This window comes from Saccopteryx leptura, chromosome 3 (assembly GCF_036850995.1).
Source record: "Saccopteryx leptura isolate mSacLep1 chromosome 3, mSacLep1_pri_phased_curated, whole genome shotgun sequence".
Lineage (NCBI taxonomy): Eukaryota > Metazoa > Chordata > Mammalia > Chiroptera > Emballonuridae > Saccopteryx > Saccopteryx leptura.
The window spans coordinates 268,624,836-268,648,400 of NC_089505.1; the positions used below are offsets into that span (position 1 = coordinate 268,624,836).

Here is a 23,565-nt window from a genome sequence, read left to right on the forward strand (position 1 = left end):
GTTGGCGACCTCGGGGTCTTGAACCTGGGTCATCTGCATCCCAGTCCAATGCTCTATCCAATGCTCCACCACCTGGTCAGGCATCTTTCAGTACTTTAAATATTGCAGTCCACTCTCTTCTGACTTGTTCTGTTGAGAAATATGATGATAACCTAATGGGCCTTGTTTTATATGTTGTATTCTTTTTTTCCTTGGCTGCCTTGAGGATGTTTTTCTTTGTTATTGGTTTGTGATAATTTCATTATGATGTGTCTTGGAGTAGGTCTATTTGGGTTAAGGAAACTTGGTGTTCTGTTTGCTTCTTGGATTTGAGGCTCTAATTCTTTCCACAAACTTGGGAAGTTCTCATCTATTATTTGTTTGAATATGTTCTCCATTCCATTTTCTCTCTCTTCTCCTTTTAATATACCCATTATTTTTATGTTGCTTTTTCTGATCTAGTCAGACAATTCTTGTAGGGCTTTCTGATTTTTTTAAAATTTGTGAGTCTCTCTCCTCTTCTCTCTGTAGTGCTTCTAGTTTTCTGTCTTCTATGTGACTAATTTTCTCCTCTATCTTCCCTGTTCTATTAGCTAAGCTTGTTACCTCATTTTTCAGTTCATGTATTGAGGTTTTTGTCTCTGTTTGATTCCTTTTCCTAGTTTCAATTTTCTTGATGATGTATTCTTTTTGTTCATTGAATTCTTTTTTGAGCTCTCTAAATTGCATTTCTGTGCTTTCTTGTATTTCCTGAGTATTTTTAGGACTTCAGTTTTTAATTCTCTGTCATTTAACTCTAAGGTTTCCAAGAAATTGAATTTTTTTTCTAGAGATCTTTCATCATCAATCTGAGCTACATCTCTGTCTTTTGTATCCATGATATTTGATTTCTTTTTTCTTAATGGCATTTTAGAGTGGTATTGTTAATAACACTAATAAGAGATGATTTTTAAAAATAAAATAAAAATTGAAAAAATACAGTGAAAAAATGAAAATTCTATTATGATAAGTGGAACAAAAACTACATAGAATGGGGAACCAGAGCTGGGGGCAAATGACAAAGGGATAAAAAAATGAAGTAAAAAACAAAAAATGCCACAAAGAAAATTATGATTCCAGAATAAAATAATTTGTTGATAAATAACAATAGAATGAAAGAAAAAGTAAAAGAGAAAAAAAGAGAAAAGAAGAAAAAAATGGTTAAGGTTTTTGAAATTTAACCATCATTAAAAAAAAACAAAAATGAAAAATGAAAAATCTATGGAAAATGAAGTTCAAAATGAAAAAGAAAGAATAAGATGGAAAGAAGATAAAATGACCAAAGTGGAAAAAAAGATAAAAAAAAAAAAAACAAGAAAAAAGTTATAAAAAATGCAATTTTTTCCAGGTTTTGAGCAGTAGCTTCTTTTTTTTTTTCTTTTTTCTTTTCAGCAGGTGTTGCTATATTATAGGTTTTTCCCCTGTGGCACTCTTGAGTAGAGATTTGCTGATGTGTCACTATGGTGATGATGTAGGCTGGTCCTCAGTCCCATTGGTAGGCAGGGCTTGTTAGGGTTTGCAGACTCTGACAATGGGAGAGTCAGTTTTCCAGGTACCTCTCCCCATGTCTCTCCCCCCCTGAGCTAGCAGCCTGGGGACTTAGCTGTGAAGTTGCCCCAGCCACTGCTTGCAGAGCAAGTGGCTCTAAGAGCTGCCAAGTCCTTCCTCCAGCACCACTCAAAGCACAGTTCTGGGTAAAGCTGTGCCAATCAGAGCTGCCAGTGAAAGCAGGCAAGGTAGGGAGCCAATTGCTGCTCAGGTGCCTTTCTAAAAGCTCCCAGGCATGTCTAGTATGCCTCAGCACTCCATGAATTTAATCTCCACAGGCTTCTCCCTTGTGCCCTGTTTGGTAGCCCACAGCAAGCTATGTGCGCACCCAGCCCCCACAACTTCCACAATGTACACGAAGGTCTGATCCTGCCCACTTAAGGACACAATGCCTGTGATCTCAGTCAGTGCTGGAAATACAGGAATGCACTTTGAGACCTGTATTGGCTTGCAGAGGTGCCCTGCCTGGACAGGTTCAGGCCTAGGGATCCCAGCCCTGGTGCACTTTCCATGCTGTTGGTCAGGGAGCCAGGACCACACAGAAAGCTGGCTATAGCCCACGCAGAAGTCCACTGCTGACAATCTAAGTCCTAGCCCCCATCCCCATGAATGCACACACCCACACTAGATGCCAGGTGGAGCCATTCACACAGTGACTGCGATCACAGACTGGGAGTGCATGAAGCCCATAGCCGCTCAGCATTGGCCTCCACAGGCAATCTGCTCTGGCTACCTCCATCAGAGTCTGCCGCCCATGCTAGTCCCGCTTCCTGATCTCAGGCTGAGCCACCGCACTCTCTCCTCTACTTGATCATCCGCCCTAGCCCAGCTTCTTACCTTGCCCCAAATCCTCTGTTTCTCTCAGTTCCAGGTGAAAGTGGCCCTTCCTCAGATCAGTGAGGAAAGTGGAATACTCCATTCTCCCATCTTATTTCCTTCATAGTGGAAATTTCCTTATTTCCTTATATATTCAGCCACCTTTCACCCAATCATACCTTTATCTGGTATATGTATATTTCAGACGCTCCTGAGATTGTTTCTTGGTCTCTAGTTGTTGAATTTGTTGAAATTTCAGGGGGAGATATCAGGAGCACCCTTCATGGTGCCATTTCTCTGACATCACTTCCTAAGAAATCTTTTTAATTAAACATAGTCCACTTTTTTCCTTCTTACCTATCACTAGATAACTAATAGCTTCCAAAGTGCCATATTTCCCCATATATGATGCACCATTTTTTGAAAAATTTGGGGTCTAAAAACTGGGTGCATCTTATACAGTGGTTGTAGATTTTTTTACTTGTATTTTCCATTTTTTTGCACTTGTTTTTGTGTCCATTGTTGAAGACAGTGTCATCAGATACAGATGACAACAAACTAATGGATTCCGGGACTTTTGACAGTGATGAGGAGTTGTATGAATTTTATGATAAATAAAACTTGAGTTCTATAACTTTATGTAATACGTTTGTTTTCCAAATTTGAGCTCCAAAATTAAGGTGCGTCTTATACATGGGAGCATCTTATATGTGGGGAAATGTGGTATGTAGGAGAAAGGAGTTCATTTTACCTAGGAGACTAAAATAGGTACAATAATTAAAAATATGAAAATAATTTGAAAAGAAATAAAAAGATATTAGCTGCGGCTTGGCCATTTTATTCAGTGGTGGAGCATCAGCCTGGCAAATGGATATCCTGGGTTTGATTCCTGATCCAGGCATATCGGAAAAGTGCCCATTTCCCTCTCTCTCTCTGTCTCTCTCTCTCTCTCTGTCTCTCTCTCTCTTTCTCTCTCTCTTTCTTTCTGTCTTCCTCTCCTATGCCATGACTCAATGATTCAATTAGAGCTAGTTGACCCCAGACACTGAGGATGGTTCGATGGCCTCTGCCTCAGGAGCTAAGAAGAGCTGGGTTGTTGAGCACTGGAGCAACACTCCAAATGGGCAGGGCATCACTCCCTAGTGGCTTTGCTGACTGGGTCCTGGTCCAGTCACATGATGGAGTCTGTCTCTCTACCTCCTCTCCTCTCACTGAATAAATAAATAAATAAATAAATAAATAAATAAATAGGCATTCGCTGCAAATAAATTTTATATCATGGGAAACCAATAAAAAATTAAAGAAGTTCAAATTCAAACCCTCAGTCTTGGAAAAAATGATAGACCCCTAACCTGCACATACTATTTGCAGCATCCCATTCCTAAATGAAATTTGCCTAAAGCATCTCAATGGGCCATCCAGGCCACAGCATGAACTCTATTTCTGCCTTTGTTCCCAAACTAAGAGGTAGCTGGTTTGCACATTCTCAGAACTGATCATTCTCTTTCACAGTGGACTCTGGTGGAACAGAAATAAAGAATTACATTTTTGGTTAGCCTATGTGATAGAGATAGATGTCTTATCCTTCCTCACTATTCCCAGTCCAGTGGGTTGTATAATAAGTTCTAAGTAACTACCCATTGGTTTGTCTTGACCACTAATATAAAGTCCCTGAGTTATGAGTTGGTAAAAACATGGGTATCTGTACTTAAGGAGTCCCCAGGACTTCTTACTTCCCCTTTCAGTACTGAAAAGGGACTTCTAATTACCCATAAAGTCCACACTTGTCTACCTAGTTTTATATGTTCTTAAGGTACTACCTCCTCCTACCCTTTCCATTCTAATTTTCTCTGCACCCACTTGCCACATCCCTCCTGTGGTCACTGCTCTAATTTAGGCCAGTAAGCTCTGCTTTGCTTTACTTCCTACAAGCTGTTCATTACTATTCCAACCCACCTTGTTCTCTTCTTCTCTGAACTCTTAAGACATTCCTGGTCAATAGCATACAGTTTAGCACTAGACCAGTCTGAGTATTTCATCTGTACTAGTCTTAGCTCCTCAATTCTCCTGCAAGCTCCCCAAGACAGGAAATGGTCTTTGGCATCCTCTCTTGGGTGGAATGGAGGTTGAATGAAGAAAGGTATATAGTCCAATGCAACACAAGTTAACAATAAGTACACATAATGTTAATTTAAAATAACCAAAAAACAAATACTAGCACTCTTGAAGATCAATGAAAACACTAATAATGATGTTTAGGACAATGATTAGAATTGTAGGGTCGAGGGCGGCAAGATGGCGATGGAGTAGACAGACGTACTAACTTCCGCCTCCCAGAACTAAAGTGGATTACACCTTAATTTTCAGAACAATCATCTGGAAAAACCAACTTTGGACTAACTTAAGAGGACTCTTTAACCAAGGATCACTGAAAAAGCCACACTGAGACTGGTAGGAAAAGCAGAAACGCAGAGAGGGATGCCCAGCTCCTGGGAGCAAGCGGCAGCCTGGAGGGTCCAAGGCCCCAGGAATGAAGCCTCAGTCTGCGGCCCCAGAGCCTAGAAGATGCGTACAGACAGTATTTAGCTACAAAACAAGCCAAGATACTGTTTGCAAAAAAGAAACAGCTTTCTCAGATCCAGGATTCATCTTAAAGGGACTACACAGAAAACCTCTTTCACAACCACTCACCGGGGGATCTGGGGGATGGGAGAGCTGAGAGGACTCAAGTAGCAGAAAGAGAGTGTAATCTAGGAGGCACAGGGAGAAACACTTTGAGGGACAACAGCCACCCTAACCCCTGGGCTGAGTCACTCCCCAAATCTAAAGTGAATATTTTTTCTGAATCAGCAATACCAGCAAAAAAAAGCAGGTCACCAGTGAAACAGAAGCTCACCTGATGCAATCAGAGCAAAGAATCGCTTAGAAGCAGGGAGCCATCAGGGATACAGTATTAAGTGCTAAAGTCTGAGATTCATCGCCAAACCCACAGTCCCGTGGGACACGGGAGGGTGGTCCCGTCAACTTTGGTGGCAGAAGCCAGGGGCTTGTTGCAGCTGCGGCCTGGGCACGAGCGCATTCCTGCCTGCAGGGGAGGAAGCCAGGGCGGCCACGATTGAGACCCGGCACGAGTGCAGTCTGCCTGGTGGGGGCAGAAGCTGGGGGCAGGAGCGACTGCAGAAGGGGCACATGAAAGCAGTATGACCTGCGGCTGTGGGCTGGGCACGTGAGAGTGATCCAGCCTGCAGTCCCGCCCGCAGGGGCAAGGTGAAAGCTGGGGAACTGGCTGCGACTTGCAGCTGGGGACAAGAGCACAGCCCCGCCCATGGGCTGAGGCCCCAGTGTGCAAGCCAGTCCTGCCTGCAGGAGTGGGGCAGAGATTGGGGTCTGGCCAAGGCTTGCATCCCGGACACAGGAGCACAGTCCTGCATAAGAGAATTAACAAAGAAACAGAAGACTTAAAGGACACACTAAAAATCAACTGGATTTAATAGATGTCTTCAGAATCTTTCAGCCTAAAGCAGCAGAATATACATTTTTTTTCAAGTGCTCATGGTACACTCTCTAGGATAGACCACATGCTAGGACATAGAACGAGACTCAACAAATTTAAGAAGATTGAAATCATATCAAGCATCTTCTTGGATCACAATGGCATGAAACTAGAAATCAACTACAATAGAAAAACTAAAAAACACTCAAACACTTGGAAACTAAATAGCATGTTATTAAATGATGAATGGGTTAACAATGAGATCAAGAAAAAAATGAAAATTTCCTTGAAACAAATGAAAATGAACATACAACAACTCAAAATTTATTGGACACAGCAAAAGCAGTCCTGAGAGGAAAGTTCATAGCACTACAGGCATACCTTAAGAAGCTAGAAAAAGTTCAAATAAACAACTTAACCCTGCATCTCAAAGAACTAAAAAAAGAACAGCAAGTAAAACCCAGAGGAAGTAGAAAGAAGGAAATAATAAAGATCAGAGCAGAAATTAAAAAAAAGAGACTAAAAAAACAATACAGAGGATCAATGAAAACAAGAGCTGGGAGATGACGTCAGAGTAATGGCGGAGTAGGAAGCGATATCGATAAATCTCCCCCAAACCTCAACAAGATCTTCAACCAGAAACAGAAAAACCTATCCTTGGAGCCTCCAGATGTTTCACAATACACCCAAAGGTATGATCGAGCGAAAAATTGGCTAAATATATAACCAAACCCCAAAGGAAATAGGGAGTAAGAAATGCTCCGCCTTCCTCACTAACCTAAACAGGGCGATTTTCACTGGAAACTGAGAATATAGAAACTAAGGCGGGCAAAGGGGTTGAATAGATCCAGGCCGCGGCACAAACGGCCAAACCAGGCTGTGGCACAGAGATCCAAGCCAAGGAAAAACTGTTCCTGTGACAACCTGGGCATACAGCTAACACTCGCGTCAAACCCAGACAAAGAAAGACAAGCGGGGCAGCCATTTTAACTGATCCCCTGGTAGACGCATAGTGGGCAAGAGATTCCTTCCAAAGCCCCCGGAGGGTGTGCCCGTGTTACTCCACAGAGAGGCAGAGTCAGAGGCCTTTGTGTGGGCCGAAAGCCTCTGGGTTGCCCCAGCACCCGGGGAGAGCCGCACACGGGGAGGAAGCGAGAGCTAATTCCAACACTGGAACTTTTCAGTGCGGGCGGGAGGATTCACTCAGAGGGCGAGACTCCGGCCTCACATCCTGGTCTGCGCGCACAGAGAGTGGGAAGGGGACTCCTCCCAGCACCTCCGGAGTGGGAGCCCGTGTTGTCCCATGGAGGGGCAGAGTCGGGGGCCTTTGTGTGGGCCGAGGGCGGAGTCACAGGCTGCCCCAGCGCCTTGAAAGAGCGGCACACGGGGATGAGCGAGAGCCAATTCCAACATTGGAACTTTTCAGTGCGGGCGGGGGGTTTCACGCAGAGGGCGAGACTTCCGGTCTAACATCCTGTTCGGGGCGCGCAGACCCGCCCGTGTTACCGGACAGAGTGACAGAGCCAGAGGTCTTTGAGTAGGTGAAAGCCCCGACTGATTATGCTAGCGGCTCTGACTGACTGAGCCTTACCCAGAGCCCTGTGCTGAGTGGAAATAAGAGTGGGGAGTTGCCCGCTCTTTGAGCCTCTTACTATCTAGGCAGAGGTAGCAGCAACCCCATAGCTGGATTCTCAGGCTGCTGGTTGAGGAAGGAAAGACTAGGAGAGAGGCTCCTGGAACACGGACTCTCTCACTGTCGGAGCCTATAAACGCTAATGAGCCTCAACTGCCAACGAGACTGAAGCACAATACATGACATCGCCATAGAGACTTATCAACTGCAAACCTCTACCTGAGCGTGCCAAAGGGGCAGAACCCGGGGTACAGAGTCGCCGACCAGGAAGAGGGAGAGAAAAGAAAAAGCAAGAAGATAACCTCTCAAAATCAGAATAATCCGCAGACTTTATAACCTATCCTATTTTATTATATTTGTTCGTTTGTTTCTCTTATCTTCATCCTTGATTTTTTTTTTCTTTTTTCTTTTTTTTTTCCTCCTCCAATTTGGTCGTTTAACTCCCTACCGGTCTTACTCTCTCCTCTCCTTGAACTACACTACCCATAAGTGTTACATCTCCCATTATTTTTTCTTTCCTCTTCCTTTCTCTCTATGAGGGTTGCACTCCAAAACCCTTAACTCTCTCTCTCTCTCTCTCTCTCCTCTTTTTTCTTTTTTCTTCTTTTAGTCGTTCCCTCTTTTTTTTCTCTCTCTCTCTTCTTTTCTCCCTCTATATTAGTTTCTTCCTTTTTCCTTCACATCTCCTCTCATTCAAACCTCAATAACAAACAAATTATTTTATCTGGGACTCAAACTTATGTTTGTGGCATTTTGGGGGGTTTTTACTTCACCTTTTTAACTCACTAGCAGTGCTCCCATCCCTGGCTCTCCATTTTATCAAGCTCTTGTTCCACTAAATACAATAGTAATTTTTTAATTTGTCCCCCCATTTTCCTGTTTCCCTCTTACTCCTCTCATCATAACTCTTAGTCAACCAACACCTAAACGCAAATCATTTTATTCTTGATCCAAATTTTTTCATTATTTGCTTTTTGTGGGTCCATACCCCCAGCCCTTTTTATTTATTTTTTTTTTTTCTCTTGCCCCTTTATTACTTTTCCCCAATTCAGGCCCTCCATTACAGGCATTGTTTGTTCTATTAAATACAATATAATTCACAGTTCAACACAAGATTTTCTCAAGAAAGAGGGGAGAGGAGAGGAGAGAAAAAAAGGAGGGGGGGAATAATTTCCTTTTTTAAAATTTTTATTTTATTTTATTTTTCTTTATTTCATTATTAATTTTTTTTAAAAAAACATCTTTTTTCAATTTTTTATTTTTTTAACTTTTTATTTTTTATTAAATCTCATTAATACTATCAACAAAACCACCCTCAGATGTCATTAAGGAAGAGAAAATCGAATATCATGGATACAAAAGAAAGAGAGGTAACACAGATAGAAGAGGAAAAATCTATGGAGAAAAAATTTAATATATTGGAAACCTTGGAGTTACATGACAGAGAAGTCAAGATAGAAATCCTAAAAATACTCAGAGTAATACAAGAAAACACAGAAAGGCAATTTAGGGAGCTCAGAAAACAACTCAATGAACACAAAGAATATATGTCCAAGGAAATTGAAACTATAAAAACAAATTAAACAGAGATGAAAAACTCAATTCACGAGCTGAAAAATGAGGTAACAAGCTTGGCTAATAGAACAGGCCAGATAGAAGAGAGGATTAGTGAAATAGAAGACAAGCAACTTGAGGCACAACAGAGAGAGAAAGAAAGAGACTCAAAAATTTTAAAAAATGAGATAGCCCTACAAGAATTATCTGACTCCATCAGAAAGAATAACATAAGAATAATAGGTATATCAGAGGGGGAAGAGAGAGAAAATGGAATGGAGAACATACTCAAACAAATAATAGATGAGAACTTCCCAAGCCTGTGGAAAGAACTAAAGCCTCAAATTCATGAAGCAAACAGAACTCCGAGTTTTCTTAACCCCAACAAACCTACTCCAAGGCACATCATAATGAAATTGGCACAAACCAATGGCAAAGAAAAAATTCTCAAGGCAGCCAGGGAAAAGAAGAATACAACATATAAAGGAAGGCCCATTAGATTATCATCAGATTTCTCAGCAGAAACTCTACAAGCTAGAAGAGAGTGGACCCCAATATTTAAAGTCCTGAAAGAGAGGAACTTTCAGCCACGAATACTATATCCATTAAAGCTATCCTTCAAATATGAAGGAGAAATAAAAACATTCACAGATACAGAAAAGATAGGGGAATTTATCATCAGAAAACCCCCACTCCAGGAATTACTAAAGGGGGTTCTCCAATCAGATACAAAGAACAAAAAAAAATAAAGCCACAAGTAAAAGCTCTAAGAAGAACACAATAAAACCAAATTTAAACTGTGACAACAACAAAAAGAAAGGGGGGAGAGGATGGAGATTAACAGTAGCAAAGGATGATGGAGTGCAAAAGTACTCACAAAATACTGCACTACAATGAACAGGGTAGGAACCCTTTTCATTACCTAAAGGTAACCACCATTGAAAAAACCACCACAGAAGCACATGAGATAAAAAAGATAGCAACAGTGGAAAGATGTATGGAATACAACCAAATAAAAACAAAAGATAAAAAAACGAAAGAGAAGGATCAAACAAGACACAAAACTAACAGAAAGCAATCTATAAAATGGCAATAGGGAACTCACAAGTGTCAATAATTACACTAAATGTAAACGGATTAAACTCACCAATAAAAAGACACAGAGTAGCAGAATGGATTAAAAAAAAATCCAACTGTATGCTGCCTACAGGAAACTCATCTAAGTAACAAGGATAAAAACAAACTCAAAGTGAAAGGCTGGAAAACAATACTCCAAGCAAATAACATCCAAAAAAAAGCAGCCGTAGCAATACTCATATCTGATAATGCTGACTACAAGACAGGAAAAGTACTCAGTGACAAAAATGGCCATTTCATAATGGCTAAGGGGACACTGAATCAAGAAGACATAACAATTCTTAATATATATGCACCAAACCAAGGAGCACCAAAATATATAAGACAGCTACTTATTGACCTTAAAACAAAAACTGACAAAAATACAATCATACTTGGAGACCTCAATACACCGCTGACGCCTCTAGATCGGTCATCCAAACAGAGAATCAACAAAGATATAGTGGCCTTAAACAAAACACTAGAGCACCTGGATATGATAGACATCTACAGGACATTTCATCCCAAAGTGACTGAGTATACATTTTTCTCCAGTGTACATGGATCATTCTCAAGAATTGACCATATGTTGGGCCACAAAAACATTAGCAAATTCAGAAAAATCGAAGTTGTACCAAGCATATTTTCTGATCATAAAGCCTTGAAACTAGAATTCAACTGCAAAAAGGAGGAAAAAAATCCCACAAAAATGTGGAAACTAAACAACATACTTTTAAACAATGAATGGGTCAAAGAAGAAATAAGTGCAGAGATCAAAAGATATATACAGACTAATGAAAATGACAATACGACATATCAGAATCTATGGGATGCAGCAAAAGCAGTGATAAGAGGGAAGTTCATATCACTTCAGGCATATATGAACAAACAAGAGACATCCCAAGTGAACCACTTAACTTCACTCCTTAAGGAACTAGAAAAAGAAGAACAAAAACAACCCAAAACTAGCCGAAGAAAGGAGATAATAAAAATCAGAGCAGAAATAAATGAAATAGAGAACAGTAAAACTATAGAAAAAATTAATAGAACAAACAGCTGGTTCTTTGAAAAGATCAATAAAATTGACAAACCCTTGGCAAGACTTACCAAGGAAAAAAGAGAAAGAATTCATATAAACAAAATCCAAAATGAAAGAGGAGAAATCACCACGGACACCATAGATATACAAAGAATTATTGTAGAATACTATGAAAAACTTTATGCCACTAAATTCAACAATCTAGAAGAAATGGATAAATTCCTAGAACAATACAACCTTCCTAGACTGAGTCAAGAAGAAGCAGAAAGCCTAAACAGATCTATTAGTAGAGAAGAAATAGAAAAAACCATTAAAAACCTCCCCAAAAATAAAAGTCCAGGACCTGACGGCTATACCAGCGAATTTTATCAAACATTCAAAGAAGACTTGGTTCCTATTCTACTGAAAGTCTTCCAAAAAATTGAAGAAGAAGCAATACTTCCAAACACATTTTATGAGGCCAACATAACCCTCATACCAAAACCAGGCAAGGATGGCACAAAAAAAGAAAACTACAGACCAATATCTCTAATGAATACAGATGCTAAAATACTAAACAAAATACTAGCAAATCGAATACAACAACATATTAAAAAAATAATACATCACGATCAAGTGGGATTCATCCCAGAATCTCAAGGATGGTTCAACATACGTAAAACGGTTAACATAATACACCATATCAACAAAACAAAGAACAAAAACCACATGATCTTATCAATAGACGCAGAAAAGGCTTTCGATAAAATACAACACAATTTTATGTTTAAGACTCTCAACAAAATGGGTATAGAAGGAAAATATCTCAACATGATAAAGGCCATATATGATAAACCATCAGCTAACATCATATTAAATGGCACTAAACTGAAGGCTTTCCCCCTTAAATCAGGAACAAGACAGGGTTGTCCACTCTCTCCACTCTTATTTAATGTGGTACTAGAGGTTCTAGCCAGAGCAATCAGACAAGACAAAGAAATAAAAGGCATCCATATTGGAAAAGAAGAAGTAAAGGTATCACTTTTTGCAGATGATATGATCCTATACATCGAAAACCCCAAAGAATCCACAAAAAGACTACTAGAAACAATAAGCCAATACAGTAAGGTCACAGGATACAAAATTAACATATAGAAGTCAATAGCCTTTCTATATGCCAACAATGAAACAATTGAGAATGAACTCAAAAGAATAATCCCCTTCACAATTGCAACAAAAAAAAATAAAATACTTAGGAATAAACATAACAAAGAATGTAAAGGACTTATATAATGAAAACTATAAACCATTGTTAAGAGAAATTGAGAAAGATATAATGAGATGGAAGAATATTCCTTGTTATTGGTTAGGAAGAATAAATATAATCAAGATGGCTATATTACCCAAAGCAATATACAAATTTAATGCAATTCCCATCAAAATTCCAATGACATTTTTTAAAGAAATAGAGCAAAAAATCATCAGATTTATATGGAACTATAAAAAACCCCGAATAGCCAAAGCAATCCTAAAGAAAAAGAATGAAGCTGGGGGCATTGCAATACCTGACTTCAAACTCTATTATAGGGCCACGACAATCAAAACAGCATGGTATTGGCAGAAAAATAGACACTCAGACCAATGGAACAGAATAGAAAGTCCAGAAATAAAACCACATATATATAGTCAAATAATTTTTGATAAAGGGGCCAAGAACATACAATGGAGAAAAGAAAGCCTCTTCAATAAATGGTGCTGGGAAAACTGGAAAGCCACATGCAAAAGAATGAAACTGGATTACAGTTTGTCCCCCTGTACTAAAATTAACTCAAAATGGATCAAAGATCTAAACATAAGACCTGAAACAATAAAGTACATAGAAGAAGACATAGGTATTAAACTCATGGACCTGGGTTTTAAAGAGCATTTTATGAATTTGACTCCACAGGCAAGAGAAGTGAAGGCAAAAATTAATGAATGGGACTACATCAGACTAAGAAGTTTTTGCTCAGCAAGAGAAACTGATAACAAAATAAACAGAAAGCCAACTAAATGGGAAATGATATTTTCAAACAACAGCTCAGATAAGGGCCTAATATCCAAAATATACAAAGAACTCATAAAACTCAACAACAAACAAACAAACAATCCAATAAAAAAAATGGGAAGAGGACATGAATAGACACTTCTCCCAGGAGGAAGTACAAATGGCCAACAGATATATGAAAAGATGCTCATCTTCTTTAGTTATTAGAGAAATGCAAATCAAAACTGCAATGAGATACCACCTCACACCTGTTAGATTAGCTATTATTAACAAGACAGGTAATAGCAAATGTTGGAGAGGCTGTGGAGAAAAAGGAACCCTCATACACTGTTGGTGGGAATGTAAAGTAGTACAACCATTATGGAAGAAAGTATGGTGGTTCCTCAAAAAACTGAAAATAGAACTACCTTATGACCCAGCAATCCCTCTACTGGGTATATACCCCAAAAACTCAGAAACATTGATACGTAAAGACACATGCAGCCCCATGTTCATTGCAGCATTGTTCACAGTGGCCAGGACATGGAAACAACCAAAAAGCCCGTCAATAGACGACTGGATAAAGAAGATGTGGCACATATACACTATGGAATACTACTCAGCCATAAGAAATGAAGACATCGGATCATTTACAGCAAAATGGTGGGATTTTGATAACATTATATGAAGCGAAATAAGTAAATCAGAAAAAACCAGGAACTGCATTATTCCATACGTAGGTGGGACATAAAAGTGAAACTAAGAGACATTGATAAGAGTGTGGTGGTTACGGGGGGAGGGGGGAAAGGGAGAGGGAAAGGGGGAGGGGGAGGGGCACATAGAAAACTAGATAGAAGGTGACAGAGGACAATCTGACTTTGGGTGATGGGTATGCAACATAATTGAAAGACAAGATAACCTGGACTTGTTGATCTTTGAATATATGTAACCTGATTTATTGATGTCGCCCCATTAAAAAATAAAATTATAATTAAAAAAACAAAAATAAAAAAATAAAACTTCATGATTTCATGTTAAATTTTAAAGTTGAAGAATGTACACATAAATATGACAAGATTAAAATCCATGCAAAATAAAAAAAAAAAGAAAACAAGAGCTGGTTCTTTGAAAAGGTAAACAAGATAGATAAACCTTTAACCAGACTCACCAAGAACAAAAGAGAGAGTACTCAAACAAATAAAATTAGAAATGAGAGAGGAGAAGTAACAACTGACACAACAGAAATAAAAAATATTGTAAGAAAATACTATGAAGAACTCTATGCCAAAAAACTGAACAACCTAGGCAAAATAGACAAATTTCTCAAAACATATAATCTTTCAAAAATCAATATAGAAGAATCAAAAAAACTTAAACAGATTGATTTCATCAAATGAGATTAAAACAGTTATCAAAAAACTCCCAACAAACAAAAGTTCTGGGCCAGATGGCTTCACAAGCAAATTTTACCAAATACTCAAAGAAGAACTTACTCCTATCCTTCTCAAGCTATTTCAAAAAGTTCAAGAGGAGGGAAGACTTCCAAACTCCTTTTATGAAGCAAGCAAAATACTGATTCCAAAACCAGGCAAAGACACTACAAAGAAAGAAAACTATAGACCAATATCCCTGATGAACTTAAATGCTAAAATTCTCAACAAAATATTAGCAAACTGGATCCAGCAATACCTAAAAATAAAAATCATACATCACGATCAGGTGGGATTTATTCTAGGGAGACAAGGCTGGTACAATATCCACAAATCAATCAATGTGATTCAACACATAAACAAAAGAATGGATAAAAATCACATGATAATATCAATAGATACAGAAAGAGCATTTGATAAAATCCAGCACCCATTTATGCTCAAACTCTCAGCAAAGTGGGAATACAGGGAACATACTTCAACATGATAAAGGCCATCTATGACAAACCCACAGCCAACATCATACTCAATGAGAAAAAATTAAAAGACATCCCCTTAAGATCAGGAACAAGGCAGGCGTGCCCCCTTTCACCACTCTTATTCAACATAGTTCTGGAAGTCCTAGCCATAGCAATCAGACAAGAAGAAGAGATAAAAGGCATCCAAATTGGAAAAGAAGAAGTACAACTATCATTATTTGCTGATGATATGATACTGTACATAGGAAACCCTAAAGTCTCAGTCAAAAAACTACTGGACTTGATAAATGAATTCAGCAAGGTGGCAGGATATAAAATCAATATTCAGAAATCAGTGGCATTTCTATACACCAACAATGATCTGTCTGAAAAAGAAATTAGGAAAACAATCCCTTTCATTATTGCAACAAAAAGAAAGGAAATAAAGTACCTAGGAGTAAATTTAACCAAAGAGGTTAAAGACTTGTACTCAGAAAATTATAAAACATTGATAAAGGAAATCAAGGAAGATACAAAGAAGTGGAAGCATATACCGTGTTCATGGATAGGAAGAATAAACATCATTAAAATGTCTATATTACCCAAAGCAATCTATAAATTCAGTGCAGTTCCTAGTAAAATACCAATGACATACTTCAAAGATATAGATCACATATTCCAAAAATTTATATAGAACCAAAAAGGAACACAAGTAGCTTCAGCAATCCTGGAAAAGAAGAATAAGTTCGGGGTATCACACTTCCTGATATCAAGATATACTACAAGGCCATTGTACTCAAAACAGCTTGGTACTGGCCTGGCATAAGAACAGGCATACAGATCAATGGAACAGAACAGAGAACCCAGAAATAAACCCACATCTATATGGACAATTGATATTTGATAAAGGAGGTAAGAGCATACAATGCAGTAAAGACAGTCTCTTTAACAAATGGTGTTGGGAAAATTGGACAGGTACTTGCAAAAAAATGAAACTGGATCATCAACTTACACCATTCACAAAAATAAACTCAAAATGGATAAAAGACTTAAATGTAAGTTGTGAAACCATAAACATCTTGGAAGAAAACATAGGCAGTAAACTCTCCGATATCTCTCGTAGCAATATATTTGCTGATTTATCTCCACAGCAAAGTGAAATAAAGAACAGGATGAACAAATGGGACTCTATGAAACTAAAAAGCTTTTTCACAGCTAAAGACACCATTAACAAAATAAAAAGACAACCCACACAATGGAAGAATATATTCACCAATAAGTCAGACAAGGGGTTAATAACCAAAATTTACAAAGAACTTGTAAAACTCAAACCAGGAAGGTAAAAAATCCAAAAAAAGAACGGGCAAAAGAAATGAAAAGACACTTATCCAAAGAGGACATGCAGATGGCCAATAGGCATATGAAAAAATGTTCAACATCACTAATCATTCGAGCAATGCAAATTAAAACCATAATGAGATATCACCTCACACCTGTCAGAATGGCGCTTATTAACAAAACCACACATAATAAGTGCTGGAGAGAGAGTGGAGAAAAGGGAACCCTCCTGCACTGCTGGTGGCAATGCAGACTGGTACAGCCACTGTGGAAAACAGTATGGAAATTCCTCAAAAAATTAAAAAAGGAACTGTCCTTTGTCCCAGCTATTTCACTTTTAGGAATATATCCTATGAATATAAATCACTGATTCAAAAGAAAAAATGCACCTCCATGTTTATTGTAGCATTGTTTACAATAGCCAAGATCTGGAAACAGCCCAAGTGTCTGTAAGTGGACAAGTAGAATAAAAAGCTGTGGTACATATACACAATGGAATGCTACATTGCCATGAGGAAGAAGGAAATCTTACCTTTTGGCAACAACGTGGATGGACCTGGAAACTATCATGCTAAGTAAAATAAGCCAGGCAGAGAAAGAAAAATACCATATGACCTCACTCACTTGTGGAATCCAATGAACAATGTGACCTGAGCAACAGAACAGAGGCAGAGGTGGGATCAAAGGGACCAGAGGGAAAGCGGACAGAGGGAAAGTAGAAGAGAAGATGGGATCAGAGAAGGGAAAGAGATTAATGAAATCATATATACATAACACAGCGTTATAAAGAATAGGACAGCAAATTCTGGAGGGAAGAGGGGGAAGGCATTGGGGAAAGGGGGCATGGAGTGGCGAGGGGAATAAGGGAGTGGGGGGAAGACATATTCGGTGGGACACTTGAATCTATGTAAATACAAATTAAAATCATAAATTTAAAAAAAACATTAAAAAAAAGAATTGTGGGGTCACCTTTTCAGAAAAGGATTATGTATTGGCCATCGGGGGACTGGTTCCTAGAAACTGAAGGGACCTATTCATCCTGACAGGAAAGATGCCCATTTTTAGTACTGTAACTAAAAGATTAGGGACAGCCAGGCATGAAAGATGTTAACACTAGCTCAGGATGTGCAACTGACTATGAGAGGGGAAAACTGTGAGTCAGTTACTCTTCCATAGAGGTCCATTTGCAGAACTTAAATTTGCTGAAATTTTACCCTCAAGCATCTACCTATTTTTGAAGATAATCTGCAGTTGAGTGAATCAAAATAATTTTGTAACAGTCTTTTGACTAAAGCAAACCCATTGAGACACAGAGCTCCTAGCTGATTACCCACTTCTAGCCACTATCAAAGGGGGAAAATGAATTGGAAAATAAGTGTTCATTTAAACTCCAATTTCTAAGTTATCTTGGGTTTACAGAGAGTCTCTGGTATAGAGTTATCATCACCAGTAGTCCATCTTACTAGATGGTAACTAGGTCTTTCTAAGTGTCTTAAACTCGACACTACTAGAATAACTTTAGCCATTTTTTTGCTCTTGGTTTTCTTTCCTCTAAAGACAAAATATTTCAATGTGCATATATAGACATTTATAGATATCCTGTAAGTATAGTGGCTTTGTAAGCTCATGCTATTAATATTAAATAATGTACTTGTACCTTTCTCAGTGACAATTAGGGATTTTTCCCTCCTTCAGTTATATAAGATACTTAGGGTGATGAACACAGGCAGTGAATGATTCCTTGTTTGTGCTCATCTCTTGACAGCATATAGCACATTGCCTGGCCTGATAAACATCAAGAACATGATAGGTGCCAACCACTGTACCAACACGGAGTTTTCAAGAGAAACATGATTCCTACCCTATGCCATTCACAATGATTGAAGAGGCAGACACTGCATAAATAAACAGAGAATAATATATAGTTCAGAATTTGATGAATGTTAAAAAGGAAACATACTAAAAAGATATAAGTATACTGGGTATCAATCAGAGGACTTCCTTTAGATTGGCCCTCAAGAAGCTCTTCTCTGAAGAAAGTGCATTTGTTGCTAAACTGTGAAGGGTAGATTGAGATTGGCCATGTGAGGAGTGGGTGGGGAGCCTTCCAGATAGAGCATGTGCAAATAAATGCCTGCAGACAGTGAAGAACTTAGTGTATGTGAGGAATAAAAGAAAGCTACCAGTGCTAAAAATGTACTGGGGGAACAACATGACATGGGGGTATAAGAGTAAGGAGTATAAATTTTACTTTGGGGAAGAACCAAAGAAAAGCAGAAAACAAAAGCAATCTGATTTATATTTTTTTTAAAAAAAGCTCTGTGTGCTGTATGAAGAATGGATTAGAAAAAGAAAAAATTAAATGTTTGAAAAACAAGAAACTGTTACAGAAAGCTAAAGGAAAGATAATGGTGACTTGTGCTAGAATGGTATCAGTAGTGATGAAAGAAGTTGTATGAAATTAATAAATATTTTGGAAGTAGAATCTAAGAAGACTTTAAGAGGGGCTAGATATTGGGGAGTAAAGGCAAAGAAGCCAAGTTGAACAATTTCTAGCAATTGATAAATGGGAGTGCTATCTATGAGGAAAAACCAAGGATGTAATTTAGTGGGAGTGATGGGAGGGAACAAATTTAATGTGTTATGTAAATGAGACATTCTAATTAAAGAAAACTTTAATTAGAGATAGACTAGAGAGATCCGTAGTCAAGTATAAATCTAGGAGTTGCCACTGTATTGATAGTACTTAAAGACATGAGAAGTGAGATCTTCCCAGCAAGGCTATGGAGAAAAAAAAGCAAATGGCTCAGAGTCCATATACAGGAGGGGAAATCAACAACAACAAAAAAAAAATTAAAAAGGAGTAACAGAGCCTGATCAGGCAGTGGCGCAGTGGATAGAGCGTTGGACAGGGAGGTGGAGGACCCAGGTTTGAGACCTCGAGGTCGCCAGCTTGAGTGCGGGCTTATTTGGTTTGAGCAGAGCTCACCAGCTTGGACCCAAGGTCACTAGCTTGAGCAAGGGGTTACTGTCTGCTGTAGCCCCATGGTCAAGGCACATATGAGAAAGCAATCAATGAACAACTAAAGTGCCACAACAAAAAACTGATGATTGATGCTTCTCATCTCTCTTCATTCCTGTCTGTATGTCCCTATCTATCCCTCTCTCTGACTCTCACTCTGTCTCTGTAAAAAAAAAAAAAAAAAAGAGTAACAGAGAAGGAGAAGGAATAACAAGAGATGAAATACAACAGAAATGAATAGAAAAGAGAGATTGGAAAAGAGTACTAAATTATTCTGAGAGATCTAAAAAATGAGAATTTGGATTGTTTTTTAATTTATTGGTTGTCGGTAGGTGAAATTGGGACATAACAAAAGTAGTCTTGGTGGAGACATGTAGAATGAAAACAAATTGTAACAGGTTGAAGATGAATAGGATATAAGAAAATGAAGACAGCATGTACCGACAAAGACAACTTGCTCTGGAAACATTAGTGTAAAAGAAAGAAGAGAAAAAGCTTGGCTGCAACTGGAGACAGATTTTGAGTAAAGGGAGATAGCAACCATAGTGAACCTATGTGAAATGTAAAATTCAGTGCAAGTAGGCGTCTGGCCTAGTCTTGGTTCTCTAAAATATGTTTGAGCGAGGGCTTACATGCAAGTAATTTATTTTTACATCCAAACCCAAGAAAGGAGATGTATAACTAAGAAGAAGAGAAGCAGGAAATCCAGCTCAAAATATATGACCAGGTGTACCACCAAGAAATTGGAGCTCCATCATGCTAGAGCCCCTCTACAGTGTCATTTAGAGTATGTTCAGAATTGTTCACCCATGGAATGGAAGAGGTGCTCACCACCAGTCAGGCATTGCCCTATGGAGTGCTAACTCCCCTGCACTTCCTGACTTGCACATGCCTCAGAATGGTTGAACAGATGCCTACGAGTGTTGCACTCTGAGGTGAGAGAGGCCCAGAACAGAAAATGAGAGACACCTGGTACAGCTGAAGCCAGTGTCTGACAAGTTAAATCTGCATGTAGCTGGTTATTAGAGTAAAAGAGAATGTAACATCGAGAGTAGAAGATGGACCAACAGGATGTGAAGCAGGGCACAGCAGTGTCTGATAGGTCTACCTGGATATTCACCCACTCCATATCTTTTCCAGTCCAGAAATATGAAATGGCTTGTTCCTCATTTATGCCAGAGTTGGCATATTGGTTCTCCTGATTCCTGGCCTCCAGACCTCTCTGCCTCTGTTTAAGATTAATTACTCTAAGTAGCAGTTATACCTGACAAGTAAATTAACTGAGGATTTTGATACATTCTTGGTGACAGAAACGAAATATTTTAGCAACATCAGCCAATTAACTCAATACTTTATGAACACATAGTGCATTCCAAATCTGCACACAGTAGTATAGACTGTCAGAAAATATTAACTATGATCTTTGTTTTAATGCCTTATTAAGGGAATGTTGCATAGTCACATGAGAAAAGATATAAAAATAGAAGGCTGACATGATTAAATAACAAATGCGGAGTAGGACTGTGGCAAGCTAGTCGATCATTAGCTATGGCAGTGTATCTGTTGGGCAAGAGGAGAATCTCAGAGGTGAAAGGGCAACCATAAAAGCTCTCTGTTCTGGATTAACACTTCAAACTCGAAAGGTTAACAGAAGCTATCTCGGGGTAGTAAAACTAGAGATGATTCTTACTTTCTTCTGTAGATGTTTCTGTATTTTTCATAAGTCTCACAATCAATATATATCACTTTTATATCCAAATAATTTATTTTTTAAAATAACCAAAGGATATAGAACAACTAGAACTTTCATACTTTGCTGGTGGAAATGTGAAATGGTAAAGCCACTTTGGAGGGCAGATTGGCAGTTTCCAATAAAGTTAAGCATATAGTTTACCATACCAGCCAGAAATTCTACTCATATATATTTACCCAAGAGAAATAAAAACCCTTCCTCCCTCCCGCTTTCTCTCTTTCTCTCCCCACCCACACATTTCCACACACAAAATACATGTTTAAAGCAGTTTATATATATATATATATATATATACACACACACACACACATATATATACATATAATCACAAAATGTAAAAGCAACCTATGTGCACTTCAACCAGTAAATGGATAAACTAGGGTAAATCCATACAATGGACTAGTATTTAACAATAAAAAAAAAACAATAAACTGATATTCACAAGGACATGGAAAAATCTCAAGTGCATTATACTGTATGAAAGAAGCCAGATTTGGAAAGTTTCAATAGTATATGATTGCACTGATGGACAGTTTGGAAAAGGCAAAATGACAAGAACAGAAATAAATTAGTAGAAATACCTGCTAAGAATAGGAGGTAAAAAGAAATATTAGCTACAAAGGCTTAGCAATGTAGTTGGAGGTGATGGAACCACTCTTTGTCTCCAGTGTGCTGGTGGTGACACAGCTGTGTTTGTGCTAACTCAGATCTCTATATCAAGCAGTTGATTTTTCTATTTTTAAAGTGCTAAAAGTAACTAAAAACTAATACCCCCCCCCAAAAAAAAAAAACAAAGCATGTTAGCAGTCCCTTTCCCCAAATAAAAAGCACTGGGAGACCATCTCGAGGGCAGTTGAAGTACATAGCCTAACGGAGATGACCAAGACAGCTTCTCTGTGGATAAGTGGGGACCACGAGGAAATAAAGCATTTGAGAACCATTACAGAGAGCCCATAAGCACAAAGCCCTGACTCTTTAAATACAGAAGCAGGGGACAAGACACCAAACTCCACTCTAAATCACAAACCTCAAAAGATGCAATTTTTCACAATGATGAGAGTAGTCATAAAGGTCAAACAATTATGACCAACTCTGGCTTAGGTGAGCCATACACAGAAAAAGGTACGTGGGAGTGGGGAGGTACTAGAAAGATTCTGAACTCACAAGAGTGAGGGGAACACCAGGGAATAGTGTGTCAGACAGCTTTCAGGTGCCACTTAAAACCCTTCTTCACCACCACTGGGGCAGGCAGCTCCATCCAATTCTCATCAGCTGAATACAGATACAACAGAAGAGCACCTAGCCTGGCCTTGTATATACTCTGTCCTGGGGACTCTTCTACCCCACTCTGAGAGACACCCAGCAAGAACTCGCTGGTCACTCACAAGTGTGTGCGAGGCAGAATTAGAAAGTTGAGACCATCAGGACCCATTGGACCAAGAGGAAATAGTCTAGGGAAAATGCTTCCCCTACTCCCCTATTCAGAGCAACAACAGTTCTGAGATCCATTTTGAAAATCTGCTAAATCTAGTCCTTGGCATTAAGGACCAGTCATCAATAGTGGTGAACAATTCAATCGCTCATCCTTGTATTAATTATCTTTCTCCCTCCTCATTTCATTCCTCCATCCCAAACTCTCTGAACTCATAACTTCAAATATATACTGCCCACGAGTCAACCTTCACCTCAGCCTCTGTTTTCTGGGGAACCCAGACCAAGGCAAACAGGTCCTGGGAAAGATCCAATATAGCTCTGGAAATTTTAGCTGTAGAAATGTATGGACTGTCTCTTAAGGGTGATGGCATCAGCGAACTCAGCTCTAACCAAACTCCACCCTTTTCCCGGGAGAGAGTCACATGGATACATGGTGTGAAAGGGCATGGAGCTCAGATTCTTATCCAACAGAATCATTTGGAACAGGGAAGAGGCAGCTCCCCAAAGAGTATGAAGAGGTTAGAAACAAAGAATGATTAAGAAAATTTGTTATCTGGTTGAAAATTGCTTTTGCATCATAATGACTTCTTAATCTTTAAAAAAAAAGTACATGAAGTGCATGTTTCTTTTCTCTGAGGACTCAATAGCTTACTAGACCCTAGTTACAGTCTTAAAATAGGAAAAATAAGCATTATTCAATGTATATTATGGGATTTTCTGCTAGATTTATTTGATAGCTCAAAATTGATATTTTAGATATGGAAAGCTCATACTTTAGCAGTTGCTAAAAGAGCCAACGTTATCTTTACCTCACTCCATTTTGTCTCTTTCTAGGTTAATATCCAACACAGGTATTAAGCACTTGCCAACTGTTCACAAGATTCGATCTCTCCAAAAGGTCCTACTGT

At 38.7% G+C, this 23,565-nt stretch overlaps 1 protein-coding gene across 1 annotated transcript in view; it reads left to right on the forward strand.

Moving 5' to 3' along the window:
* Nucleotides 1-23,565, forward strand: part of FSHR (follicle stimulating hormone receptor) — a 215,966-nt gene that overhangs the window by 151,030 nt on the left and 41,371 nt on the right. The window contains exon 5 of the mRNA XM_066372724.1: nt 23,492-23,563. Coding sequence (XP_066228821.1) covers nt 23,492-23,563 — 72 coding nt within the window. The remainder of the gene's footprint in view (nt 1-23,491; nt 23,564-23,565) is intronic.